Source organism: Hippopotamus amphibius, chromosome 1 (genome assembly GCF_030028045.1).
Source record: "Hippopotamus amphibius kiboko isolate mHipAmp2 chromosome 1, mHipAmp2.hap2, whole genome shotgun sequence".
NCBI classification, from domain to species: domain Eukaryota; kingdom Metazoa; phylum Chordata; class Mammalia; order Artiodactyla; family Hippopotamidae; genus Hippopotamus; species Hippopotamus amphibius.
In genome coordinates, this window is record NC_080186.1 from 143,799,148 (window position 1) to 143,823,338 (window position 24,191).

At 35.9% G+C, this 24,191-nt stretch overlaps 1 protein-coding gene and 1 long non-coding RNA gene across 3 annotated transcripts in view; one reads left to right on the plus strand and one right to left on the minus strand.

Annotated features, from left to right (window-relative positions):
• On the minus strand, positions 1-19,142 carry UBLCP1 (ubiquitin like domain containing CTD phosphatase 1). The gene is made up of 11 exons (XM_057729970.1): positions 18,999-19,142; positions 15,769-15,967; positions 14,941-15,032; positions 14,449-14,534; positions 14,252-14,367; positions 13,142-13,240; positions 10,813-10,850; positions 10,151-10,249; positions 7,162-7,278; positions 2,661-2,788; positions 1-1,106 (listed from the first exon to the last, which is right to left on the minus strand). Exons 2-11 carry the CDS (start codon positions 15,920-15,922, stop codon positions 1,079-1,081), a joined length of 957 nt encoding a protein of 318 aa, XP_057585953.1. The 5' UTR covers positions 15,923-15,967; positions 18,999-19,142; the 3' UTR covers positions 1-1,078.
• Positions 19,139-24,191, plus strand: part of LOC130850428 (uncharacterized) — an 11,441-nt gene continuing 6,388 nt past the window's right edge. The window contains exons 1-4 of one of the 2 annotated variants that reach the window (XR_009052886.1): positions 19,139-19,472; positions 20,345-20,515; positions 21,273-21,339; positions 22,490-22,603. This is a non-coding gene — a long non-coding RNA (uncharacterized LOC130850428). Of the gene's footprint in view, positions 19,473-20,344; positions 20,516-21,272; positions 21,340-22,489; positions 23,766-24,191 lie in introns of those variants that run through there. The other variant, XR_009052884.1, reaches the window with a different exon arrangement.

A 24,191-nucleotide genomic window follows, 5' to 3' on the forward strand; every position in this document is an offset into this window, starting at 1 on the left:
TTTTAAGAAAAGGAATTTATTATTTACACCACTGAAATAGTCCCCCATAAGAACAATATATACCATGTTTATTTGAAAGAATCAGATTCCTTCCAAATAGAACTGTATAAAGCAATACTGTCAACACAAAACAGTGGTCACATTACATATCTGCAGGCATAAGCATTGCAAATAAATTTTTTAATCTTATGGCTAGATATTTTCACTGAAACACAGTGTTTGCACTTAGACAAGATAGAGCTGGAACAGAACAAAAACTTTTTGTTCATGCTTTTTAGGGCTGAACCAGTGATACATCCCATATTAAAATGGACTGCCTTTAACTGCTTTTAGGACAATGGTTTTAGGCAGGAGTGCTTCTACTTGGCCACCACAAAGAAACACACTCACGTTCCTTAGTTTCATTCCTTAGTCTTGTGTTTTCTATTTGTCTTACTATGACATAGCTGTATCAGAGCAGACATTTTCCAGTTTTACTCAAAGAACAGTGACACACATACAGACCAAACTGAGACAGCTCAGAATTCAGAGATATAAGTAGTGGAGTAAGAAGAGAAATTGTATTTATGATAAAGGAATAAGAAAAACTCTCGGTGATTTTAAGCACAGCAAACTAAGTTCCTTACTAAAAACTTTTCTTCTTTTGGTTTTAAAGAGAAAAACAGTAGTTTCAAGATGGATTTGGGCTTAGAGAACAACACAATGAGACAAAAACACAAGACATACTTGTTTCCAAAGTCACAAAATGACATTGTTAAGTATACATTTTTGTCCACTTTTTGTGTGTGGGTGGGGGAAAAAACTCAGTACTCTATGCTGGAGAAAATATTTTTCAAGAGTTACAGTATATTCATACAGGGGGAAAAAGGTTTTTCTATTTGTTTGTTTTTGCTGTTGTTTTGGTGTATTGCTATGATCTTCAAAAAATATAAAATTAAATTTACAAAAAACTGGAAGACCAAGTATAAGCAGTCTGGTATTTGCTGCAGTGTCCAGCACTATCATAATGATCTTTAGCATAAAAGCGAGAAGTTCATGGATCTCAAGTATCTTCAATAATTGCCAGGATAGCTTGTAACTACTGTCCTTGCTTCTTTGAGAGATACCTGTAAGAAATAAAATAAAGATGTCTAAGCCGTATCACACTAAATTCAAGTTAACAACCTAACGCTCCTCCCCAAAGAAAGTTGTTTAATATCAAAACTTTTCAAGATAAGTAATCACTGTTAATAGTTGCTAACGTGTTGATTGTTTATGTGCCAAGCACGTTCTAAGTATATGCATTAATTCATTTAGTCCTCACAACAGTTCTATAAGGAGTTTTCAATGAGAACTTATTTCTCTCTTCACAAAGAGGTTAAGCAATTTACCCAAGTTCATACAGCAAGAAAGTGGCAGAGTTCAGATAGAAAACAAGGCTCTGGAGGCTGCACGCTATCATTCCATACTGCCTTACTTCCAAATGTGAAAGCAATATATTAACTAGTATTATAATTTCCCCCCAAAACTCAAAGTCCATTTAAAGATCTTCTTGCATAAAGGTAGTGAGCCAAAGCTGCTAAAGAACTCTGATCAAGAGTGTAAAGATGCAAAGATGTTAATTCAGTAATCAAACAAAATTTTCTTCATATTATTTTATAGGAGTCTACCAACAAATTAAAATTTTTATGTCTCTGTTTCTCACAGTTATGAATTACTATACTCAGAGCTATGGAGGTGGGGAAAAGGTTCTTAAAATCAGGAGACCTGGACAAGTTTTGATAGTAAAACTTGCTCACACTGTGGCATTTATTATCTCTAGGACTTAGTTACACCATCTACAGGAAATGGGGATAAACATGCCAGCCTTACCCTCCTAATAGGATTATGAGACTCTAATAAGTATATAAATGAGCATATGTAAGTATATAAATATATATAAGTACATAAGTATATGAGTGATCTGAAAGGCCAACAGTGTAATTTGAAAAGCCAAAGTGTTATATTACATGAAGTTTCTTTTGTTGCTGTATTAGTGAAATCAGATCTTTAAAGATCTACTTCCAGGAAAGCATTTGCAGTACGTAATAATCCTGTCCATTTCTCCAGAGGTTTCTCCTGCCTCAAAATCTTGATGTTTATATGCAGATTTGTGCTTACATTTGTACTCAGAAAAAAGACTAGAAGACCAGACACCAAGCTGGTAACAGTGGTTATCTTTCATAATCACAAGTACTTCTTTCCCTAAAGGAATAAATTTTCCAATTTTTCTGCTACACAGAGAGGTTACTTGTAATTTTTAACAGAAAAGGTTTTAGTATATTTTATTTTATCCTGACATTATTTTACAGTATGAGAACAGGGATTACATTCCCATATGATTCATAAAAGAGTGACCCATTTAATGTCACAAAATAATTAACAGGTAACAGCAAAAACGTGTACTAGTCTCTCAAATCCTATCTACTAGAAAAGTACCTTAAGAGGTGTGGGTTTATGAATAAGTTAGAGGTTAAGACAAAAGGGAAAAATACTTCCAGGGGAGATGTCACTGGATTAGAAAATAGCTTTAGAATTCACTCATTTTAAATAAAAAATGAGAGTTATGTGTATATCAGAGTTGCTAGTCAATTTTTTCATTCATTAATGTAAAGAGGAAATGAATAAGCATTAGCACTTACCTTTCCCAATATTTGTGATTTAGGTCCAAAAAGTCATCTAACTTTGCTATTTCCTTGAGGTACTGGGTTAATTTTAAAAGTTCTTTGTCTTTATCTCGATTTAGGTGTGCTTTCATAAAAGGTCTTATCTATTAGAAAACAAACATTATCCAACACTTCACATTGCAATAAGAAAACTAGTACAAATCTACACTATTCCATCATTTAAATTACAGTTAATGAGATTAAAATATCACCAAGGATGTCAATACTAAGAATTAGTTTTACATTATCTCACTGACAGTCATGGTATGTTTATAGAAGTTGTTAAGAGTTCTTCCACTTAATTTACTTTGTTATCTTTTCAGTCTGAACCTTACAACACCAGCTATCTTACAGCACTTGAACCCTACATGGCTTGTCTACTTTGCAAAACTGCTTAGACTTTTCCCCCTTCTATCAATCCAGTTGCTTCTTACTAATTAATCTTATTCATGTCACTTCATTCATAAAAAAGTACCCGATACAAGCTTGACGGGGGAGTGAGATAAATTTTAACATTGATGATTTTCACATCCATATTTTTCTATGAAATTTTTATATAGCTAAAACATTATACATTTATATAACCTGTTTTCACTCACATTTTATCAGAAGCATTTTTCTTTACCATTAAAGTCTCCATTAGAATATAATTAATTATACGAGCCTTCCCATAAAAAAGTCATATTTTCCAAATTTGTAAGTTTGATATATTTTATGATAAAAAGCATTGGTTTCAAAAGCATAAAAGGATGATGGGCATGGTTGTAAGGATTTTATATGTTGAATGGTAGTTACATAAGTTCTCTGTAAAACTATTTTTTAAACTGTACATTTTATGCACTTCTCTGTTACAGTTCCAATAAAGACTTCCACTTTTTTAAAGACACCAGCTCATCTATATACCACTCAAGTTAGCATTTCAAAATCTTTTAACTAATTTTAGATGAAATAATATATCTGGGATTTGCTTCAAAATATCAAAGAGAGGGAAGTAGGTAAGGTATACAGCAAACATGCATGAATTAACAAGTTGTTTAAACAGGATGATGCATACATGGGGGTTAGTTTATAAAATTCTATGTAGTTCTTTTTATGTTTGAACTTCTCCATTATAAAAAAGAATATCTTTTAAAAATCACACATACTCCTGTAAGGACTGAATAAATCATTTTAGTAAGGCATTAATACATCCTTATTGTGATTGGGAGAAATTGCAAACTGGTCAATTTTACATAGTGATATTTAAAAACAGATGACATTTACTCATTTTCACCTGTTGAGAACAACAGGAGTCGTTACCATATGCACCAAGAGTAGAGGTTTAAAATTTTTTCTATATATTTCTCTGTCACTGGAGAAAAGCATCACCAGCTTGAAAGGGACAGAAGAAAATTCTCCCATACGTTCCAGTTTCTACTCGCATCAGAACAGCTTAGGGCCAGGGACCTCCACAGCTGTTAGTCAGCTGGGCTCCGGCTGAAGGGCACCAATAAGAGCTGTCAGAAGCAAGCTCTTGTAGGATATCCTACTTCCAAACAGGTAGCGTAGTGCTGCTTCACAGCAGCAGCAGTGACTGCAGGAGATCAAAAAAATTCTCTGCAGGGACTTGTTTGTTTCTTCTAAAAACACACATGCCCTGCACCTAGGTGTAAATAGGCATGATATCAGAATGTAGTGAAATGAGTTCCAGCATAATCCCAGGCAACAGTGTAATGTTTTAAAGTATTCCCTCATTTAACTAAAGATTGTAAAGGCAACATATTAACTTCTAAACTATTAATATACAATGTACCAAAGTGATTCCAAGTACAAAAGCAGGAAAGGATTTAGACTGAAAGAGAAAGTAGAGTCAGTGGCTGGTAAATAAGATTTTCAACCCAAGGCCCTGCTAAGTTACTTTTACTTTCTAAACATCTGGTCTTAAGCACTATTAAACAACGAAGCCAAAATACCCCAAAGGTTCTGGATCTAAAAGTTAAACTAGTTAAGTGGAAAAAATTCACCTAAATGACTTCAATTGTTTCAGTATAATCACTGTTCCATTCTTCAAGAACGATCTTGAAGGGCAGGCAACATATATTACCACTGTTGTCTCATATCAAAAAAAAAAAAACATTTTTAGGAAATTAAGAATGTTTACATTATCTGCATTCTCTTACATCAGCATTTCCTTACATAGTTAATAAAAGTGAAGTTCAGAGAAACTACTGATTTATCCATGACCAAAATTCAAGTTCCTTTAGTTCAGTACTGTATTCATAATTGACAAAGCCTCCTATGTTATATATTTCAAACCTTAAGATTAGCAAGCTTATATTATTAGAAGTTAACTACTTTAAAAATAAGCGATCTTATCTTTAAGATCTCTGTGAAATCTTTGAGATTTCTACCAGAGGCATTATGAACTGTGATAACAAAACACGCAATTGAAGACTATTTCTCAATTTCAAAACCACTTCTATGTCAACGTAGGCAGACCATTAATTACTACCTTCTTAAAAGAGGTTTTTGAAAGGAGACATGTGAGAGATTTACCTGTAGAATGCTTAAAAATACCTTTCTTGAATTAGAATTTTTGGGGGTGGAAATTTACATATTTTTAGGAACTCCTTCAGTGATTCTACTTAGTACTCTGGTTGAAAAACAAAACAAAAAACAAAAAATAAACTTGCTCTAAAGTAACATGAAGAACTAGACATTTATATCATCATCTCTGTGCATCCAGAGATGAGGAGGGCCCAAATTTTGGCTGGGATGTTTCTTCTAAAAACACACATGAAACTAATAATTTTTTTTTTTAAGTTAAAGCTCTTCTCAAAGATCACTCACTGTCTCACTTATATGTAGAATCAAAACAAAACAAAACAAAACAAAAAAACCACACACACAAAACTAAGCTCATAGACACAGAGAACAGATTGGTGGTTGCCAGAGATAGGTGGGTGGGAGAAATGGGTGAAGGGAGTCAAAAGGTACAAACCTCCAGTTATAAAATAAATAAGTCATTGGGATGTAACGTATAGCATAGCAACAATAGTTAATAATACCATAATGCATATTTGAAAGTTGCTAAGAGAGTAGATCTTAAACGTTCTACCATAAGAAAAAAACATGTACGGTGACAGATGTTAGTTAACTAGACTTACTGTGGTGATCATTTTACAATATACACAAATATCAAATCATAAACTATGTTGTACACCTAAAACTAATATTGTACCTCAATTAAAAAGAATTTCAATCATTCCTCGAATACCATGACTTTACTTCCTTTCCAGTACAGATACCATTAGTTTCATACAAAATTCGGCTTAGATCAATTGAATCTTTCCTCAAGACTGAAGAATGTACTTTTGTACCATATACCTGGTAAACCACACACAGGAAAAGCACTTCTCCTAAAGCCTCAAACAGAAATCATTTTTAAAGGGTAACATAACCACCAATCCACCCCAAGTACTTTTCTTCCGAGTCAACAGCTTTTATATTTGTGGCAATTCACTACCTACATTAATATTCAGTTCCTAAACTATCCTTATTGTACACTAAAGACCACATCAACAGTCTGTAAGGAGAGTTTCAAAAATGTACTTTCTTCAAGTTTTTTCTCTCTTGTCTTTTAAAGTCATCAAGAATTCAGCTTATGGAAAAGTTCAGGACTACTGAGATTAAAAATATCTTAATGTCAGCATTAACACTTCAAATGGACACTCTATTTGCATTAGTACTGTAATACAGAGCTATCTTTTCCATTTTCATATTGTATTGACATATAGGCAACCACAGGTACCAGAAATTTCAAATTTCTCTCTTACCAATTTTACGGTGCTACCAGGATTAAATACCACTATGATGCCTATGTAAGATTGCATGTGACTTCATGCCAAGATCATTACTGGCCTAGTAACCAAGCTACCTGGGTTCTAACTCAAATTTTATCATTAACCAGCTACATACATGATCTTGGGCAAGTCATAAACTTTCTGACCCTCAAATTGTTTCCATAAAACTAAGAAGGTAGACAAAATGACTGAGGTTCCTTTTAGCTCTGGCATTTTATAATTCTAAGCTCTCCACTTTCACTATATGAATTTTCAAAAACCTTTTATTAGTTTCAGTTTAAAAAGGAAAAAAACCCTTATTGCCAGCTTTCCGGCTAACTAGAACATCAGAAATTCAAGATCTGTATCCCTAACAGAATGTCTGATGCCTTCACTTTTGATGCTAAAAGTCAATGTCAGTAAGCTCATGTTGCTCCACAGACCTAACTGAAAATAAAATACCTGGATGAGTTGGTTAACTAAGGTGATACTATGCAAAAGAGAAAATGCTCAACTTTATATGAATTTTTCTAAATCCTTAAGCTTTTCTTGCCAGGATAATACACTACTTCCAAAAATTTATGAAATTCAATAGTGCTAAAGTTCTACCACATATTCTAGCATATGTGAGAATAGCAAGTAAAATTTTGTCTTACCTTTAGTCCATTCTGTGGGTTCATTAGAAAATTTCTGCCTATGTCATCAAACATGATGGTGTTTTTTTTGCTGTAAAACTCTGAAAACTTTCCCCAAATAACACCAAGAGGCTTCACCTTAAAATAAAAATTTAGATTTAACTCAAATTTCATCAATAGTTCATCCTTTCTTAAAAGCAGAAATACTGCAAAATGCCCTGCAGAACTATGTCAGAGCATTCCTTTACCATGAGACAGTGATGGGTGGCTGTGTGAACACATCTTAAGGTACAATATATCTCCCAATGTTAACTTCTAAAAGGCCTGTTCATGACTAATAGAACTAAGCCCATTATAAGACTTTCTATAATTTTAACATGAAGATTTGGGATCAAAAAGAGAGTATTTAATTTAAAAAGTAAGAATCTAGCAATTGTGGACTTCCTAGGTGGCGCAGTGGTGCAGAATCCACCTGCCAATGCAGGGAACACGGGTTCGAGCCCTGCCCTGGGAAGATCCCACATGCTGTGGAGCAACTAGGCCCGTGTGCCACAACTACTGAGCCTGTGCTCTAGAGCCCATGAGCCACAACTACTGATCCCATGTGCCACAATTACTGAAGCCCACGTGCCTAGGGCCCCTGCTTCACAACAGGAGAAGCCACTGCAGTGGGGAGCCTGCGCACCACAGCAAGGAGTGGCCCCCTCTCGCAGCAGCTAGAGAAAGCCCATGTGCAGCGGCGGAGACCCAACGCAGCCAATAAATAAATAAAATAAATAAATTTATGAAAAAAAAAGAATCTAGCAACTGTTTAGATGTCTGCTGAGCAGTCACATGTCCCCTCAGGGCTTGAGATTTCACAAGGTGCCTGTTTTCTTCGAAACTAGAAAACCTTAATGACAATGTACCTGGCTCTTTTATTACAATACTTAAATATTTTGTAAAGGAAAACTTGGCTTTCTCTTTAGTTCAGTGGTATAGGTACACAATTTCAAGGGCATTTGGCTACTTAACTTCAAAACACCATAACTGGTAAACTTGCTTTTATTTCTGAATTCTTAAAATGAGCCTTCATGTCAATGAAGGTAACTCCTCAGATATTCATATCTGTTGATACTTGCATAAATTCTCTGTAACATCACATAAGAAATAACAGTGATTGCTTAAAGGAAGGAGAGTAAAGTGGCTGGAGGGTCCAGGAGGGAGGAAGACTTTTCACTATATACTTTATTTGTGAATCATGTGAATACATTTTTACACATTCACAAAAATATTTTAAATACGTTAACTTTTAGAAGAAAAAGTACTTTTTTGCCTAAGGCAGGAGTCTCATTTATGGTAATATGAGATTATATGCTAACAATAATATGAGATTAAATGGTAGTAAATAAATGGTGACAAGGGTTGTCATTAATTTTAAAATGTTTTTTCTCCTTCTACAATTCCTTTTAATACAGAGAAAGCCTTTTTTTCTTAGTGTCCTCACTACTGCAAAAAATGTTATTCAAATATTTTAATTTTACTAAAATTTTATTTGATATATTTGTCTGCACTATTTGTTTACTACTGAAACAAACCCCCCAAATACTTGAAGACAAATATATAGGAACTGACACAATAAACCAGATTCTTGGTTTTCTTAGCCAAAATAAAGCCTAAAAATATAAGAGCTTTATGACACCCAGGGTTAGAAATCCTACATTCTCTTAAATAGTGCTGTCATTTGTAATTAGGTCAAGTACCATACATTTTCCAAAACATGAGCTACTTTGTTCTCAATTAGAGAAGTAATATTGCTGACTGTAGGAAAAAACTGAAAACACAAAAAAGCACAAAGGAAAACTTTTAATTACGTATAATCCAGTTAGTACTAAAGATTGCAACTGGATATTCTGATGTATTTCTCCAGTCTTTCTGATAAACAGCAGAAGCCTCAAAGAGTTCACAGATCCTTTGTTAAGCTAGGAAACCCTGAACCAAACAAAAGCTAAAAACTGTTTTCTAAGTTTTCAAATACTGCTAAAATACTTCTTTCACTTTCATAATGTATCATGAAAAATTTTTAAAGCACTAAATACTACATCAAATAATCTGCTGCATTCCATTAAATGGATGAACAAAAATTTATACAACCAACTCCCTACTGTTGTAGGGATTTGTTTACTGAGGATTTCTTTTTATTCCTTTTTCATTATTATAAACAGTCCGGTGTTTAACATTTCCCAAACTCCATTTTACTATTTAGATTTTGTACATGTACCAATTCAGTAGGTAATAAATTATATTTTTCCTCTGATGTATGCAGTATTTCCTTTATTGAAAAATCCCCATGCAAATAAACAATTCTATTTATGACTTTGACAATTTTAATACTGTCTCCCCTAAGCCTTCCTAGTTTGCTAAGTTCTCCCCAATTCCTATTAGTCTGTGTTGTTTCCAAAAGGTAGGGACCATGTCTCCTCATCTCTTTATTACCAACAGTGCCCATAACAAGGCCTTGCAGATAGTAGAAGTTCATAATATGACTAGTTACTTGACGAGTAAACAAATAGAAGAACTTTAATCTTTTTAGTCCAACTCTTTTCTGATGGTTCTTGTTGCTTTCTCCAGGGCTTCATGTACATCATCCCAAAGTACATGCAACTGCTTTTATTTATCAGTCTCATATACAGCAGGGCAAGTGTGTCCTGGTCTGTTTCTAGCATCTTCCTTGACAACACTCATAATGTTTTCACACCTACTCTGTCTTTAGCAACACTGTGCTGTTATCACCATGGAACAATTAACCACGACCTTTCTTGTCTTTCCTCAAGATCCTTAACTTTGTCACTAAAATTCAAATCTATTAACCTGTAATACATCTTCCTATGTCAAAACAACACTCAGATGTATTTATTATCCATTCAGATGTACTTCTAAACTCTTTGTATAGTTTATTCCACCAATATAAATACAAAAAGTACACTAGAAAACAAGCAAGTCTTTAAATAAAAGTAAAATGACTTCTTACATCTATTAATCCTCTCCTCGGAGTATGCACTGTTATCATAGCAGCACTGTCCAACATGAAGGTAATTTTGTAATTTGCATTTGTACTCACTCCCAGCTCCTATAAATACAAATATTCTTGTGGTTAAAATATAATAATGTGGAAAATTCCAGGCTTTATGAATGGCCCAGCTATAACTTCCCATAATGCCAACTTTTTACCCCCCTGGTTACCACACCTTGCTCAACAACTAGCAAGCATATTAGTTTCATGAAGCAAAATCAATAAGTGGTAGTCCAAAGAACCCTAGTCTATTTAGCTCCAAAATGAGGGGCCCTTTTCAATGTACTACCAGAAACAGGTTACTTCCCAGTTTACTATTTTAGAAGAGCATCACTCCTTTAAATATTACTCACCAGAGAAAAGAAGGAAAAGAAAGTATTAGCATAAAACGGAAGAAAGAGGAGAGGGAGCTTTGCTGTACTTTTTCTTGAAAAAGACATGGGTAATCAGTGCAAACCACCATTAAGCAGACTTTAAACACACCTCTAACTCCTGATACTGGCATTTGTTTAGCTACTAAATGCCCTCCAAAGACAATGAAATTAATTCAATTTGGAACTTTCTAAAATGACAAATGCAGTTTCAAAACGTTCTTAAATGGATTGTCTTCTAACACTTACTTTCATTTTAGCTTCAATCCACTTCATATTTGTTGCAGCTAAAACATGAGGAATGATAACAATATATATGAAAAGCTTGAATTTCATTTAAAAAAAATCTTTCTTCTGTATAAATTAGTTTTCTAAGCAAGACTAAAAGTTCAAATACATCACAAATAATCCCTAGCATATTTATGGTAATTTCTTTTTAACTATTTATAAAAATAAACTTATTTTAGTGTGTCTTCAAGACAATAACATTTAAACAACTTTTATCTAAAAGGTAACCAAAGCTCAAAAGAACTCTGAACCTAGGACATTCATCAATCAAGACCTAACCACTCTCTCAAAAACAGCCCTAATACTATTCTCTATCAGTTCTAAACTTGAAATTAGGGTGCCTGGATCTCCATTTTCTTCTACATTCCTACTGCCAGGCAACGCACAGCTGTATACATCAGTATAAGCAGATTAACATTATGTGTCAAAAGTTTATGTTGAAGACTGCTAGGCTCAAGACGGTTGAAAAATGCTAATGAAAACCAGCATTTTGCCAGGCCAAGCAACCTTAGTGCTCATTGAGTCCAGCAGCTTTTAACAAGAAGTCTGAGACAACTAAATTCATAAACTGTATCTATATAATGTGCCTGTTCATTGTCAGCCACCAACCACTTTTGAGACCACTGATATTAAAATTCAACCTTCAGTTTTATGTGACCTACTCATCTCAAGTTATTGGACTAAACTACCCACGTATTACAAAGTAAAATGTTTAAAAATGGAAAAAGGAGTTCAATTATTTAAAGTGTGTATATGAGTGTCTGTATATCATTTTTTAAGGGCAAAAGAGGTACCTAAGTTCTTAAAAGAAAAATCTTTAGTGCACACACAAGAATCAAAATCACCGTACATGCAAAACTGGTCAATTGAACTAAAATTTTAGAGTCACATATCTACACTGACAACCATCAAGTGATAGGGAAAAAAAATTTTTTTTAATTCAGTATATATTTTGGGTCTATAATCCTCAGATGAAAAACAGAAAGATTCACGCTAATAAAAAATTTTTCTAATTATTAAGAAACTATTACATGTCATACATGTTACTAGTTGCTATTCCAATATTTTATTCTTAAAACTACCCTATAATATAGGTTTACTTATCTTCATTTCTCAGATGAGGAAGCTAAGGCTCAGAGTGATTAACTAACCTGCCCAGTGTCACACAGTAAGGACAGAGCCAGAATTAAAACCCTAGTCCATTTAGATCCAAAATGACATGCCCTTTTCAATGCACTACCATGAAATATATAAAAATAACTTATTTTAAACATATGATTGTAAAAAGTTCTCAAAGCCCCTAAGTCTACTCTAATAACATTCAGAGGATAAACTTTTTTTCTCAAATGTCATCTCAGATGTCAGAGTTGCTGAACAAAAAGCTGTTTCCCAGGAAGCTTTCTTCTGTATCTTAAAAACCAGAAAATTATGTATTGAATTGTAATAGCTATGCAATCATATTAACACTAAACTATTGACATACTCTGATTATAAGAGAAAATACAAAGGAAATTTATAGACTGCAGAACAACTATGTGGCCTCTTATCGAAAACCTAGTGCAATTAAATGTACCATCTTTAATTGATGGGATTTTATTTAACTCACAATTAGGATAACTCTTTTCTGCTTATGACATTACCAAGAGGTAACTTTAAATGTTTGTGGGAAGGAGAGATATAAATCAATACACTCCCCTTCCCTTTTCAGAAAGTCACGCCACAAAAAAAAAATTATCACCTAAACTAAACAGTGTGGTCAGTAATGTAGTAAATTTACTTTTTGGGGCAAACTCACTCTTACCACAGATCTGTAAGTTCCTGGAATGGTAGAACACAACTTGAGGAACACTGCTTTAGCCCATTTATTAACTTTCCTTAAGTAAATCCATATTGCCTTTATTTCTGAACTACATTGCTGTTAATTTTTTAAAATACATATCTTTCTCCAAATGTTTTGAGACCAGCATGATAAAGAAAGGAGAAAGCAACAATTTACTAAAGCATCAAAGATTCTATAGTAAAGATCAGAAAGAAAAGATCCTAATTAAGGTGGGATCTTGTGAAAATAAGGCCATTTTTTTCCCACACCATAATCTACTCTCTTCCTATATTTAACTATTTCAGTGGTATCCGGCAAATAAATGTATAAGTTTATACTTTGATGCAAGAAAGTCAAACATGCTTCGTCAGAAATTTGCAAAATATAAAATTTAAGTCACATTTTATAAAGCAGAGTAATATAAGGAACCACCTTATTTTCATGGAAATCTAAACAAGAAATATAGCTTACACCAAATAACAATGTCATAATCCTCATATGCAGATGTTAGGAATTCATGAAGATATGGCCGCATTAATTCTACCCCAGTCTCTGCACAAGACCTATGGTCTAAAAGAAAATGAGTTAGAGATGATGATTAGTTTATTATCATGGACAAGTACCTAACATCAATTAAACTTCTGAAATGTAATATAAACACTCAAATACAAACTACTTCAGACTAACTTACATCAGCTGACAAAGGCATGTCTTCAAAGCACACAATTCAATATTTTTGCAATCCAATCTTAATTGACCAATTCTGTTCAATTTGCAAAGAGCAACACCCAGAATTCAGGCTTATACAATGAACAGTGAATTTTTTTCTCATCTAAACTCTGAAGCGCAGATGTTTCATATTTTAGGATATGAAAAACAAACTAGGGCCACATATACTTACTTTTTAGCCATTCATCTTCCAAATACAATCATATTTCACCAAAATGACAGGTTCAATTACCTTAATAATCAAATTTTTTAAAAAAGTATACACTAACTTATGATACGTACTTAAAGTTAAGGATTAGAGGTAAATAAATTCATTCTAATATCAGGAGTTAACGAATCATTTCTGGTAATATTAGAGGATGAAATGAACATCTTTCTTTTTTTGTTGACATGAAATTTTAAATTCAAGAATCTGCCTTAAACATAATTAAACAGAAAACCAGGAATAAAATGCCAAAAATGATTTTTAAATAATCATAAAATGTTAAATGCTAATCAATAGGGGATGACGATTAAATTATCACACATCCATAAACTAGAAAAGTTTCACCAGACCAAAAAATATGTATATTTAACTCACAATATTAAATGACTGAGACTTTCAACATATCATTAAGTAAACATAAAAAGGATATACATACAAACACCCTGGAAGACACACATAAAAATCTGAGTAGTCATCTTTGGATCTTGGGATTACAGATGACTTCTTTTTTCGCTTACAATAAAATGATTTACTTTTAAAATAAAAAGGAAAGCTTTCAAATATTTCATATTGCAAGGGAAAAATAAATAAGAGGGAAAATGCCATTGTGGGTAACAGAAGATGAAGCACAGTTTTAGCTGACTCACCAAATAACGTATAATCAACATCTAGTACCAAAAGTTTTTTCCCTTCCCTGGGAGGATTCAAAATTTCCACTTTGTACTCTTTTACTCTGCGGGAAATTTTCAGTAGGTTTTCCTCCCTAACAAAAAATAAAATCAGATGAAATATTCACTTTTTCTCACATTACAACCAATTTCCTCTGATGATAAAAAGCACTCACCTATTTTCTACTTCAACTACTTCATCTTCAATGTCAAAGTCGTTAACAACATCATCATTGTCAGGAGGTGGACCTAAGACATCTTCCTATTAAGATGAAAAACAGTTTTGTTTTACCACATTATCTTTAACATAACAAATATACGCATAGCATAAAAAACAAATAAGAGGTACAATTTGAGTCCAAGAGTCTTGTAAGCACATAGTACGGGAAAACTTCCACATCTGATATTTCGTTATATATGTTCACCGGGCAGATTTACTTTGTTAGATTTGACCATTAGCACTGCTACTATCCTTACAGCTAGCTATACACTAACAAATTCCCCAGTATTCACTTTCTGCTGAGTGAACACCGCATTCATTGTGACGCTTTAACTTCACACTGACGGCTAAACTGACAATTTTACCACAATTAAAACTAGGATACAACAGTGTGACAGAAATCATAACATCTTCAAACGGACAAATGGTAACAAAAGTAAACATTTACCAAGCTCTCCTCACGAGTTCCCATCATCATGATTTTAGTATTTGGTTTCAGTTTGAGAGCTCCAAGCTTAACATCATTTTCTGCAGGTTTGCCTACAATACAAGCAAATGACTGTTTTCTCACTAAAGTTCAGGTGCTGGTTTTACTATCCCATTATACAAAACCCTAACATTAAGAGGTTTGGTACAGATTCCCCAGAAAGTTTTCTTAAATTAACAAACTGTTACTGCTGAATTAGCAATTTCTAACACTAAGAAGTAGCAATTAATATAAGGTTGGATTTTTTTCCCCCAACTTGGTCTTAGAGGAACACCTTTAATTCAACTAACTAAATGAAATAAATTCATATTTTATTCTGTTGTTCAAAGTGAAGATGACTGTTTTCCAGAAAGTCCTGAAAACTGAGTGCCTGAGATAACTGTAGATTTACTGCTACTCAGAACTCACTGCTCAATAAGACAAACACAAACACCTTGAAAGTGCCTTTTAACTGAGTACGAACAGTGCCTATAATTAAAGGCCCAAGCTGTAATGAAAAGGCTGTGCTAGAAGACAGATATTAGAAATTATACTGTTTACCTGGGATGTCCATATCAAAGGTTTAACAAGCAAATGTCAACTGTCAGAGGAAATCAAAAGTAATCTTAATAGTGGTGGTATTTTCAAGTATCCTTAAATATTCTTACTTGAATCATAAAAATAATTTTAATGATACCCCTATCAAAGAAATCTCCAATGGGAAAGACTTATTAAAGTGAACAAATAATAGCTAATATAAAAATTCATAAATATATCAATGCAATAAATTTGAAGAGAGGAGAAAATTACCTTTAACTTTGAGTCCAAGTAACTTCTGGCGCTCTGGCAGCACTCCTGTAAGGGTCTTGAGAAACTGTTTGAGATCTAGCACAGTATCATCTTCTGAAAGTGTGGTCACTGAGTATTCCTGTCCACCCCATTTTACGATGATAGGAAGAGCCATCCTTGAAACATATGATGAGACCGCTTTCCTTCAGAAAATTAATACCTAGAAAGAAAGGCATACACAAACTAAAACAGATAAACCAAAGATGTATCTGAAACTTTAAGTTTTATAAACTGTGTCATTTGAGTCCTACTATTTTACAACTTGATGGTAGAGAAACAGGATTTTCTTACTTACAGAAAAGTTATCAGAACGCCAAAAGTTATTAGGAGTCAAAGTTAAAATTCCCACACTCTCTCAACTTTTGGCTTAGAATTACAATTTCCTAATATTCTATCAGATTCTCCCTGTTCAACTGGAAAGCGGCAATAATTAGCTAATTATTCCTCCCTTTCTGATCATGTTTATGCTACAGCCAAGTTCCTCCATGATGGACCATCCATGTTCATTTACCATTTGCAAGGTAGAACACCGAGTTGTTAAGAGCATAAATTCTACAGCCAGGTTACCTGGGTTCAGGGCTTAACTCTCCCAATAATTAGCTATTTAACCTTGGAAAGCTAATTGACTCAGTGCCTAGGTTTCCTCATCTGTGAAACAGGGATGCTAATACTACCTACTTCTCAGGGTTCTAAAGAGGAATATATTAATTTTTGTAAGTCACATACTACGTGGCACATAGTAAGCTCTATAGAAGTAAGTATTGGTTAAATAAATGTTTTAAAAAATAGAACTGAAGTGTTCCAGGCACCGCACTAAATAAATAGTAAATGGCCATTATTTGTTTTATATTTAATACACTGTACAGTTTTTATGCAATCTCATTTAACAAGATTTTTTGATAAGAACTGTCCCTCCTTTACAATTAAGGAAAAAGGAGTTTAGAGAGGTTATGTAATCTGCTCATGGGCACATAGCTGATAACAGAACAGGTCTTCTGACTAAATCTCGTGTTTCTTCCCCTACACAACTCTCTCTCTTGAAATGGACCTCTAGGAGTTAAGGCACCAAAGATCAGTAAATACAAAACCTACAGGCATAGATATAAGTACACAAAGATTATACAGTAGCTGCCACTTATCAACAGTAGCATGTAGGTCTCCTCCCCCATAAACCTTTCTAACTTCCCCCAAAAGGTTAGAGAACTAGATTTTCTTATCTCAAAGTAATGGTATTTCCAAATTCTGTCATATATTTAATACGACATTTGACTCCACTCTTAAAGTATTACAACCAACTGCAAGAAAGAAGGCAAATTCTGAATCTTAATATGCAAACATAATTTGGAAACTTAAGGTGTCTTCAACATGCCCATTAGAAAAGAGCATCATAAATTCACTTACATTTATTCTATGTTTACAACATGCTCTATTAAAACTTTAAAGAAGGTGTGTTACTTTAAGGCAATGTATTCTATTTGGAGAGAACTTGCTCTAACAAACGTCATAATCCTCAATAAAAAGCCAAATGGCCCTTTTGCATCAAATTGAAATACCATTTAAGTATTATTTTTCTGTGAGAAGTGAAAATAAAAATGAAAATTTACAAGAGCTGGGAATGCAAACAGCACTAATACAGCATGTTGTGTTGGGCAGAGCAGAACATTTGAAATGAGATCACCTGAACTCTAGGTGAGCGTGGACAAGTCACTGCACCTCTAAACCAGTGTTCTCAAATTATGGTCCCCAAACCATCCAACAGCACTGACCCCACTTGTTAACTTGTTAGAAATGTAACTGGGTCTGCAGAGAGGAGACCTAGCAGTTTGTGTTCTAACAATCCCTGTCCCCACCTCCCCCCATCTCTGAGGCATACTAAAGTTTGAGAACCATTGCTCTAGCCTCTTCAATTTGCTCAGCCTTAAAAAAGAAAATGTGCCAGATGTCATGGGCTCTATGTGCTTAGTGAAGCAGTATACAAATGTTACCCATCAACCATGCCACAAGTGGGATTTCCTAGTTGACAACTGCTCTAAAGGACCAAGCACAACAAAACAAACACCATAAAAAGTTTTAATGCATGAAGTCTTTAAAACTGTTTTTCAAAGTTACTGAACCTCATCCCTTCAAAATTCTGGTCATTCACAATGGAGCAATGCAATGCAAATGCATGGGTCATCTTATGTTTTCACATGTAGCCTTCTTTCTTACACAATTCTAATGTTTTGTATCACTCCGGACCCTATCAGATTTATAAATGGAAAAATGATTTTGGGGGTAGGGGTGGCAATCAAACCCAAACAAGTAAGCAAGGAGCACACCTTTATGGTGACACTACAGTTAAGATCGGCTGTTTGGGTAAATTCTTCTACCTAACATACATGGTGACTTGCCTAGTCAAGGCAGGAATGTTTACTTGACGAGAATAGTGTTAACCCGTGCGATAACAGCCGTGACATCACTCTGTATACTGTAAAAACAATATGAATGGTGGTAAAGATAGAAACATGATAACATGCTCAACAACTTAAGTGAATAATCTCATTTAATCTTCACAATCCTAAACTGGCAACTACTGTCTTCACTATAATACAGACTAGAAAATTGGGGGGGCGGGAAGGGCTACAAATCGCCGGAGACCACACAACTAAAAAGTAGCAAAGGCGGTTAATTTGAAAGTAACTGCAGTAAGTTAACACCTTAGGAACTGAGGGGAGGGAGTTAACTTTTCAATATACCCCGTAAAGGGTAATTGCTGCAGTACTGTCAACTCCTCTGGAGGGCACGGCAGCAGCAATTACGAAGGAGTACAGAGAGAGCTGTGGGAAGTATGCCACAGCACAGAAAGCAGGCAGAGACCCCCAAGCCCAGGAGGGCTGGGATACATTCAATAGGGACAAGGGAGAGATGGACGAACCCCAGGAGATGGAGGAATGAGGTTTGGGGACGCAAAATCCACTGAGGCGCGCGGGAAGCCCTCCACCTAGCCGAGGAGGCTGGATGGGAGGGCGGCGGCCCCTGCGAAGAGCGGGGGGGGACCTGAGGCCTGGGCCGCGCGGACCAGGGCAGCCGCGGGCGGGGCGCCCACAAGCAGCCCCAAGCCCGCCCGGCCACAGTGGAGGCCTGTTCGCGAGGACAGCAAAGCTGCGGTCCCCCAGCCCCACGGCGCGCCGGGATGCCCCGCGTCCCCTCACCTGGAGCGCGGCGGGACCGGCAGCAGCGGACGCAGGAACCAACCGCAGCGGAACCCAGGGCGACCGGAAGTGAGGGGTGGGGACCGGAACCGGCTCACGAACCGGAAGTTAGAGTTTGAAACGGAAGCGCGCCGGAGAGGGGATGGTCGCTTCCCTTGTTTCTCTTCGGGTCATGATGCTACAGAGTCGTTGCCAGGGATCTCCTGACCGCGACGAGGGAACCAGACCTTTCCGAGAATGTGACCGCTGTACGGGTGCCTGCGAGTCCTGGGTGGCTGCCGGCCCTCGCCGGTTCCGCGCATGCGTCCGCTGGCGGGCTTTTAGCTGGGCGGGCGCGGCGGGGTGTGACGTCTCTGGCATTGTTTCGCCAAAGTCAGAGCTGGGTGTGAGGCGCTGCGCTGGCTTCTCTGGGTGTGCTGAGGTCTTCGTGCGACTCGTGTGTGGCTTTGTCATGTTCCGAATGAGGCCTGAAAGGTGATGTTTGAGGACTGAAGGCTTGAGAACTCTACATGGCACCAGGGGCCACCAACACTAGTAATTTCAGGAGTTTAAAATTCTACAACTGAGAGTCGTCGGGGACGGGGAAAGCTCAAGTCTCTGAACCAACGAAGCAAATCTCGTTCTGAGAGCAGCCATCGAGAGTACTGTAGTCTTCTATCAAATTATGTCTCCATCCGCCCATTCCCACCTCCATTCCATTCCTTCTTACCTCAGAATGCTAAGAAAGCCAATTACAAACCCTGGCAAAAGAATTCCAGGCTTTAATGGAAATTCAGAGCAGCCGCTCTCTGGTACAGCCAACTCCCAGCGTGCATCACTTTAAGCTAGGCGAGAAAAAATAATGATAATAATTGCCCGCTAGATTGCTTTAAGTGGTGGCGAACAAAACTTAGGTTTTGAAAAGGAAGGGAAAAGGTGAAAATAATATTGGCCCCAAATATGCCCTAGGCCTTGAATTACTGGTATTTTTCCTTCTACTTGACAGCGATGTCGCTGATCCATGTTTCTCTTTTGGCTGTCATGGAGCGGAAGCAAAGAGCCAAGTTTTGTGTCTTAACAGTTTTTAAGTTAAGACAAACTATTTTACGTTTTCCTTCCCTCTTTTGGTAAGTTTTACTGCACTAGTAATGTATGAGTATCTGCTCATTTTTTTAAATGAAACGTATTTTCGGGAAATAGTATTCCCACTATCCTTCAAAAAATGGGAAAGGGAAAGCCCGAAGTTGAAAGAATTTGTACAAGTCACACATTAGCAGTGTAGCGAAAGAGATGGTCAAAACAAGGGACTGGACTCCAGAATGAATTATAATTTTCTTTCAACCCAGTCTCTTTTTTGCTTTGTTCAGGTGCCAAACAGCTTCTTGGCAACTTTATATTTTTGCTGTCATGGTTAGAGAACCTTGTTTTTGTTAACATCACGGTGAACGAAAACATTTTTAAGCTTCAGTAATTCTAAGCAACAAGATTCATAAGGAGATTCTTTTTAATCGTGGAATAACCATTGTACAAGGAGTCTGGTAAGTCTGGTATTACTAGAGTATAAATAACTTAATAATTACAAATTATCTAGCCAAGTGTTGAACAGTAGTATTTCTCAGAGAATAATGGTAGCAGAGTATTTTAGACAAATGGTCCATTAAAGATGATTTGAAGTTATGCCCATATCTCAGTTCCTCAGAGTGCATTTATATTTAGCTAAACATTCATTAAATCAAAAATAATGTTAAGAAAAACACTTGGAGATTGAAAGATCATTTGAATAAAGGACCTGAACTCTTGGTAACTAGGAGTGAATATAATGTGGACCTAAAAAAGGGCTCACAGCAACTCACAACTGCCATTAAGAAGAGAAAAATTAAACATCTGTGTCCTGTTGCTCACTAGTGCCACTCTTCTAATGAGTGGTGGATGATATACTTGTGCCTCATTCATACTTCTCTGCGGCCTATTAAAGCTGCCTGGAAACTTCCCCATAGGTTGTCAGGTCTAAGAGATTAAAAGAAATGTGGAACAACTTCACGAAATCAGATGATAATCTGCTGATATCACTGTGACCATGTTTGGATTGGAAGACAAAAGAACATTCCTGCACCCAGCCAGAAAGCTACCACCACCCTATCTGTATCTCCATTTTTACTTCCTTCCCTTTTTCAGGCCATTTTCTTCCTTCCAGTTGAAAAACATCCTCTAAGTTTTTTTTTTAATTTAGTGCACTATAGCACACTTTGTTTCTCTCTTCTAATGTTTATACCCTTGTTTTTTCCCTGACTGCAGTCAGTGAGCTGAAAATGGTTAGAATATGCCCCATAGAACAGACTCTGCAGGCCCATAACTCACCCTGGTAAGTGTACTACTGCCTTTCTGTAGTCTTCTTGCTTTCCCAAATGACTACTTAAAATCTCAACTCTCTTCCAACTTCACATCTTCCAGTTTACATTCTTGCTCTTGGTGGATGACATTGTCTTATATTTGCTAAGAAAATAGAAAGTCTCAAAGAAGAATTGCCTAAACGTCAGACCTAAGTTTACAAATTAAGTTATATCTGCACTTGTCCTCACTTCTTTTGCTTGTTTCAATGTGGCAATTTCCTTCTACCTGGAGCCAACCCTTATATTTGTGCTCTGGCTCCTTTCCTCTCAGGAAGCTTTCTATAAATCCAGTATCCCTCTCTCTTGCTCTTGGTTTTTTTGTTTTGTTTTGTTTTGTTTTGTTTTGGGCTGTGTTGGGTCTTCATTGCTGTGCATGGGCTTTCTCTAATTGTAGGGGCTTTCTCTAGTTGTGGCAAGTGGGGGCTACTCTTCATTGAGGTGCGCAGGCTTTTCAGTGCGGTGGCTTCTCTTGTGGCGGAGCATGGGCTCTGGGTGTGCAGGCCTTAGTAGTTGTGGTGCGTGGGCTCAGTAGCTGTGGCTTGCAGGCTCTAGAGTGCAGGCTCAGTAGTTGTGGTGCACGAGCTTAGTTGCATCTCGGTGTGTGGGATCTTCCCACATCAGGGATCGAATCCGTGTCCCGTGCACTGGCAGGCAGATTCGTAACCACTGCACCACCAGGGAAGTCCTGCTCTTGTATTTTTAACCTCTTTCTCTCTACAGGCTCATTTCCATCAATGAAAAACATGCCACAATATCTTGCCATCATAAATACTATCCTTTCTTTTCACATTTGGGCATTTCAAAGCATTGTTTGCATTTGTCTAAATTTAACATAATCAGTAATTGTGTATTTCTTTCAGACAATTTGTTTAGTGACAGTCTCTTACTATACTATAAGCTTTGTGAGAAAACAGACCATGTCTGCTCTATTCACCACTGTATTCTCAGAGCCTAGCACGATGTTGGCTAAAGCAGGTACTCAATGAATATTTGCAAGTGGATGAATAATGAATGAATAGAATGTCAAGTAATGAGAGATATTCTATAATAATACATATTATATATATAATAGTACATATTGGTGATAATGATTATAATTGGTAATTGACTCTGGATGCACAGGAAAGCTCTGGGACACACACCAGATGTTAACAGTTCATGGCGCCATAGGCTGCCCTCAGCAAGTATTTGTTAAAGGAATGAAAGAAATTATCCCTTGAGGACATCATAAAGCAGGTGAGTTTCATCTTGTTTATATTTTTCTGTATTTGAATTTTTTACAATTATTTTGCATCCTTTTTCTCTCATTAAAAATAGTACAGGGACTTCCCTGGTGGTCCAGTGGTTAAAACTCTGCTCTTCCATTACAGGGGGCACAGGTTTAATCCCTGATCCGGGAACTAAGATCCCACATGCTGTGCAGCGCATCCAAAAACGAAACAAAACAAAATGACAAGAAAAATAGTACAGATATATCCTTACCACTATTAATTTTTAGGCCTATCCTTGAAAATCTTTTCTGTGCTTTAGATATATACACGTGTATACAGTTTATACATATTTGAAAATAATTATAGATACACAGGACGTTGCTAAAAGAGATCATGTATACCCTTCATCCAGTTTTTTCTAATGATCACATCTTATGTAATTATAGTACAGTATCAAAACCAGGATTTTGACATTGGTACAATGTGTGTGCATATAATTCTATGCCATTTTAGCACATGTAGATTCATATAGCCACCACTGCAGTCAAGATACAGAACTCTTCCATCACCACAGAGATACCCCTTATGCTACCTCTTTATACTCACACCCATCCCCATTTTTCTCGCCATCCCTAACCCTTTGTCACTAATCTGTTTTCCATGGCTATGATTTTGTCATGTCCAGATGTTATGTAAATGGAATTATACAGTATATGCCTTTTGAGATTGGCCTTTTTCACTCAGAATAAGGCCTGTGAGATCTATTCAAGCTATTGTGTCTATCAGTAGTCCATTTCCTTTTATGGCTGAGAAGGATTCCCTGATATGCATTTATCACAATTTGTCTAACCGTTCACCTATTGGACATTATGGTTGTTTCCACTTTTTGGCTTTTACAGATAAAACAGACCATTTGTATGTAATGCAATTATCGATATTTTAAGGCTTCAGTCTGCCACTTTATTGTTTTCTGGTTTTGGTTTTCCTATTTTCTTTTACCTGTCTTTCTGTTGGTTACTCAAACATGAGTTACGAATTCCATTTTGATTTGTATGTACTTTTTTAAAGTGTTATCTCTTTGTATAAATTTTTTAGTGATTGCTCTGAGTATTATATATACAGAACTTATCAGTCTACTGGTGATATTTTACTAGTTCCAGTGAAGTATAAAAACCTTAAGCGCTAAGTTCCTTTACTCTCTCTAGTTTATAATTGTCTTAAATATTTCCTCTATGGACATTGAGAACCATATCAAACAGCGTTATAATTTTTGCTTCAATCATCAGACATAACCTAGAGATTTCAATTAGAAGGAAAGTCTGTTGTATTTACCCATATTTTTATTCTTTCCATTGTTCTTCCTTCCTAATGTCCCAAGATTCCTTTTCATTTAGAGAAATTCTTTTAGTCATTCTCTTAGGATAGGTCTGCTGGCAAAAAATTATTTTAGGCTTCCTTCATTTGAGAATGTCTTGACTTCTCCTTTATTACTAAAACATATTCTCACGGGTTATACTGGATTGACCGTTCTTTTCTTTTGGCACTTGAAAAATGTGCGACTTCCTTCTGGCCTCCGTAGTTTTGGAGGAGAAATCTGTCAATCGAATTGTTTT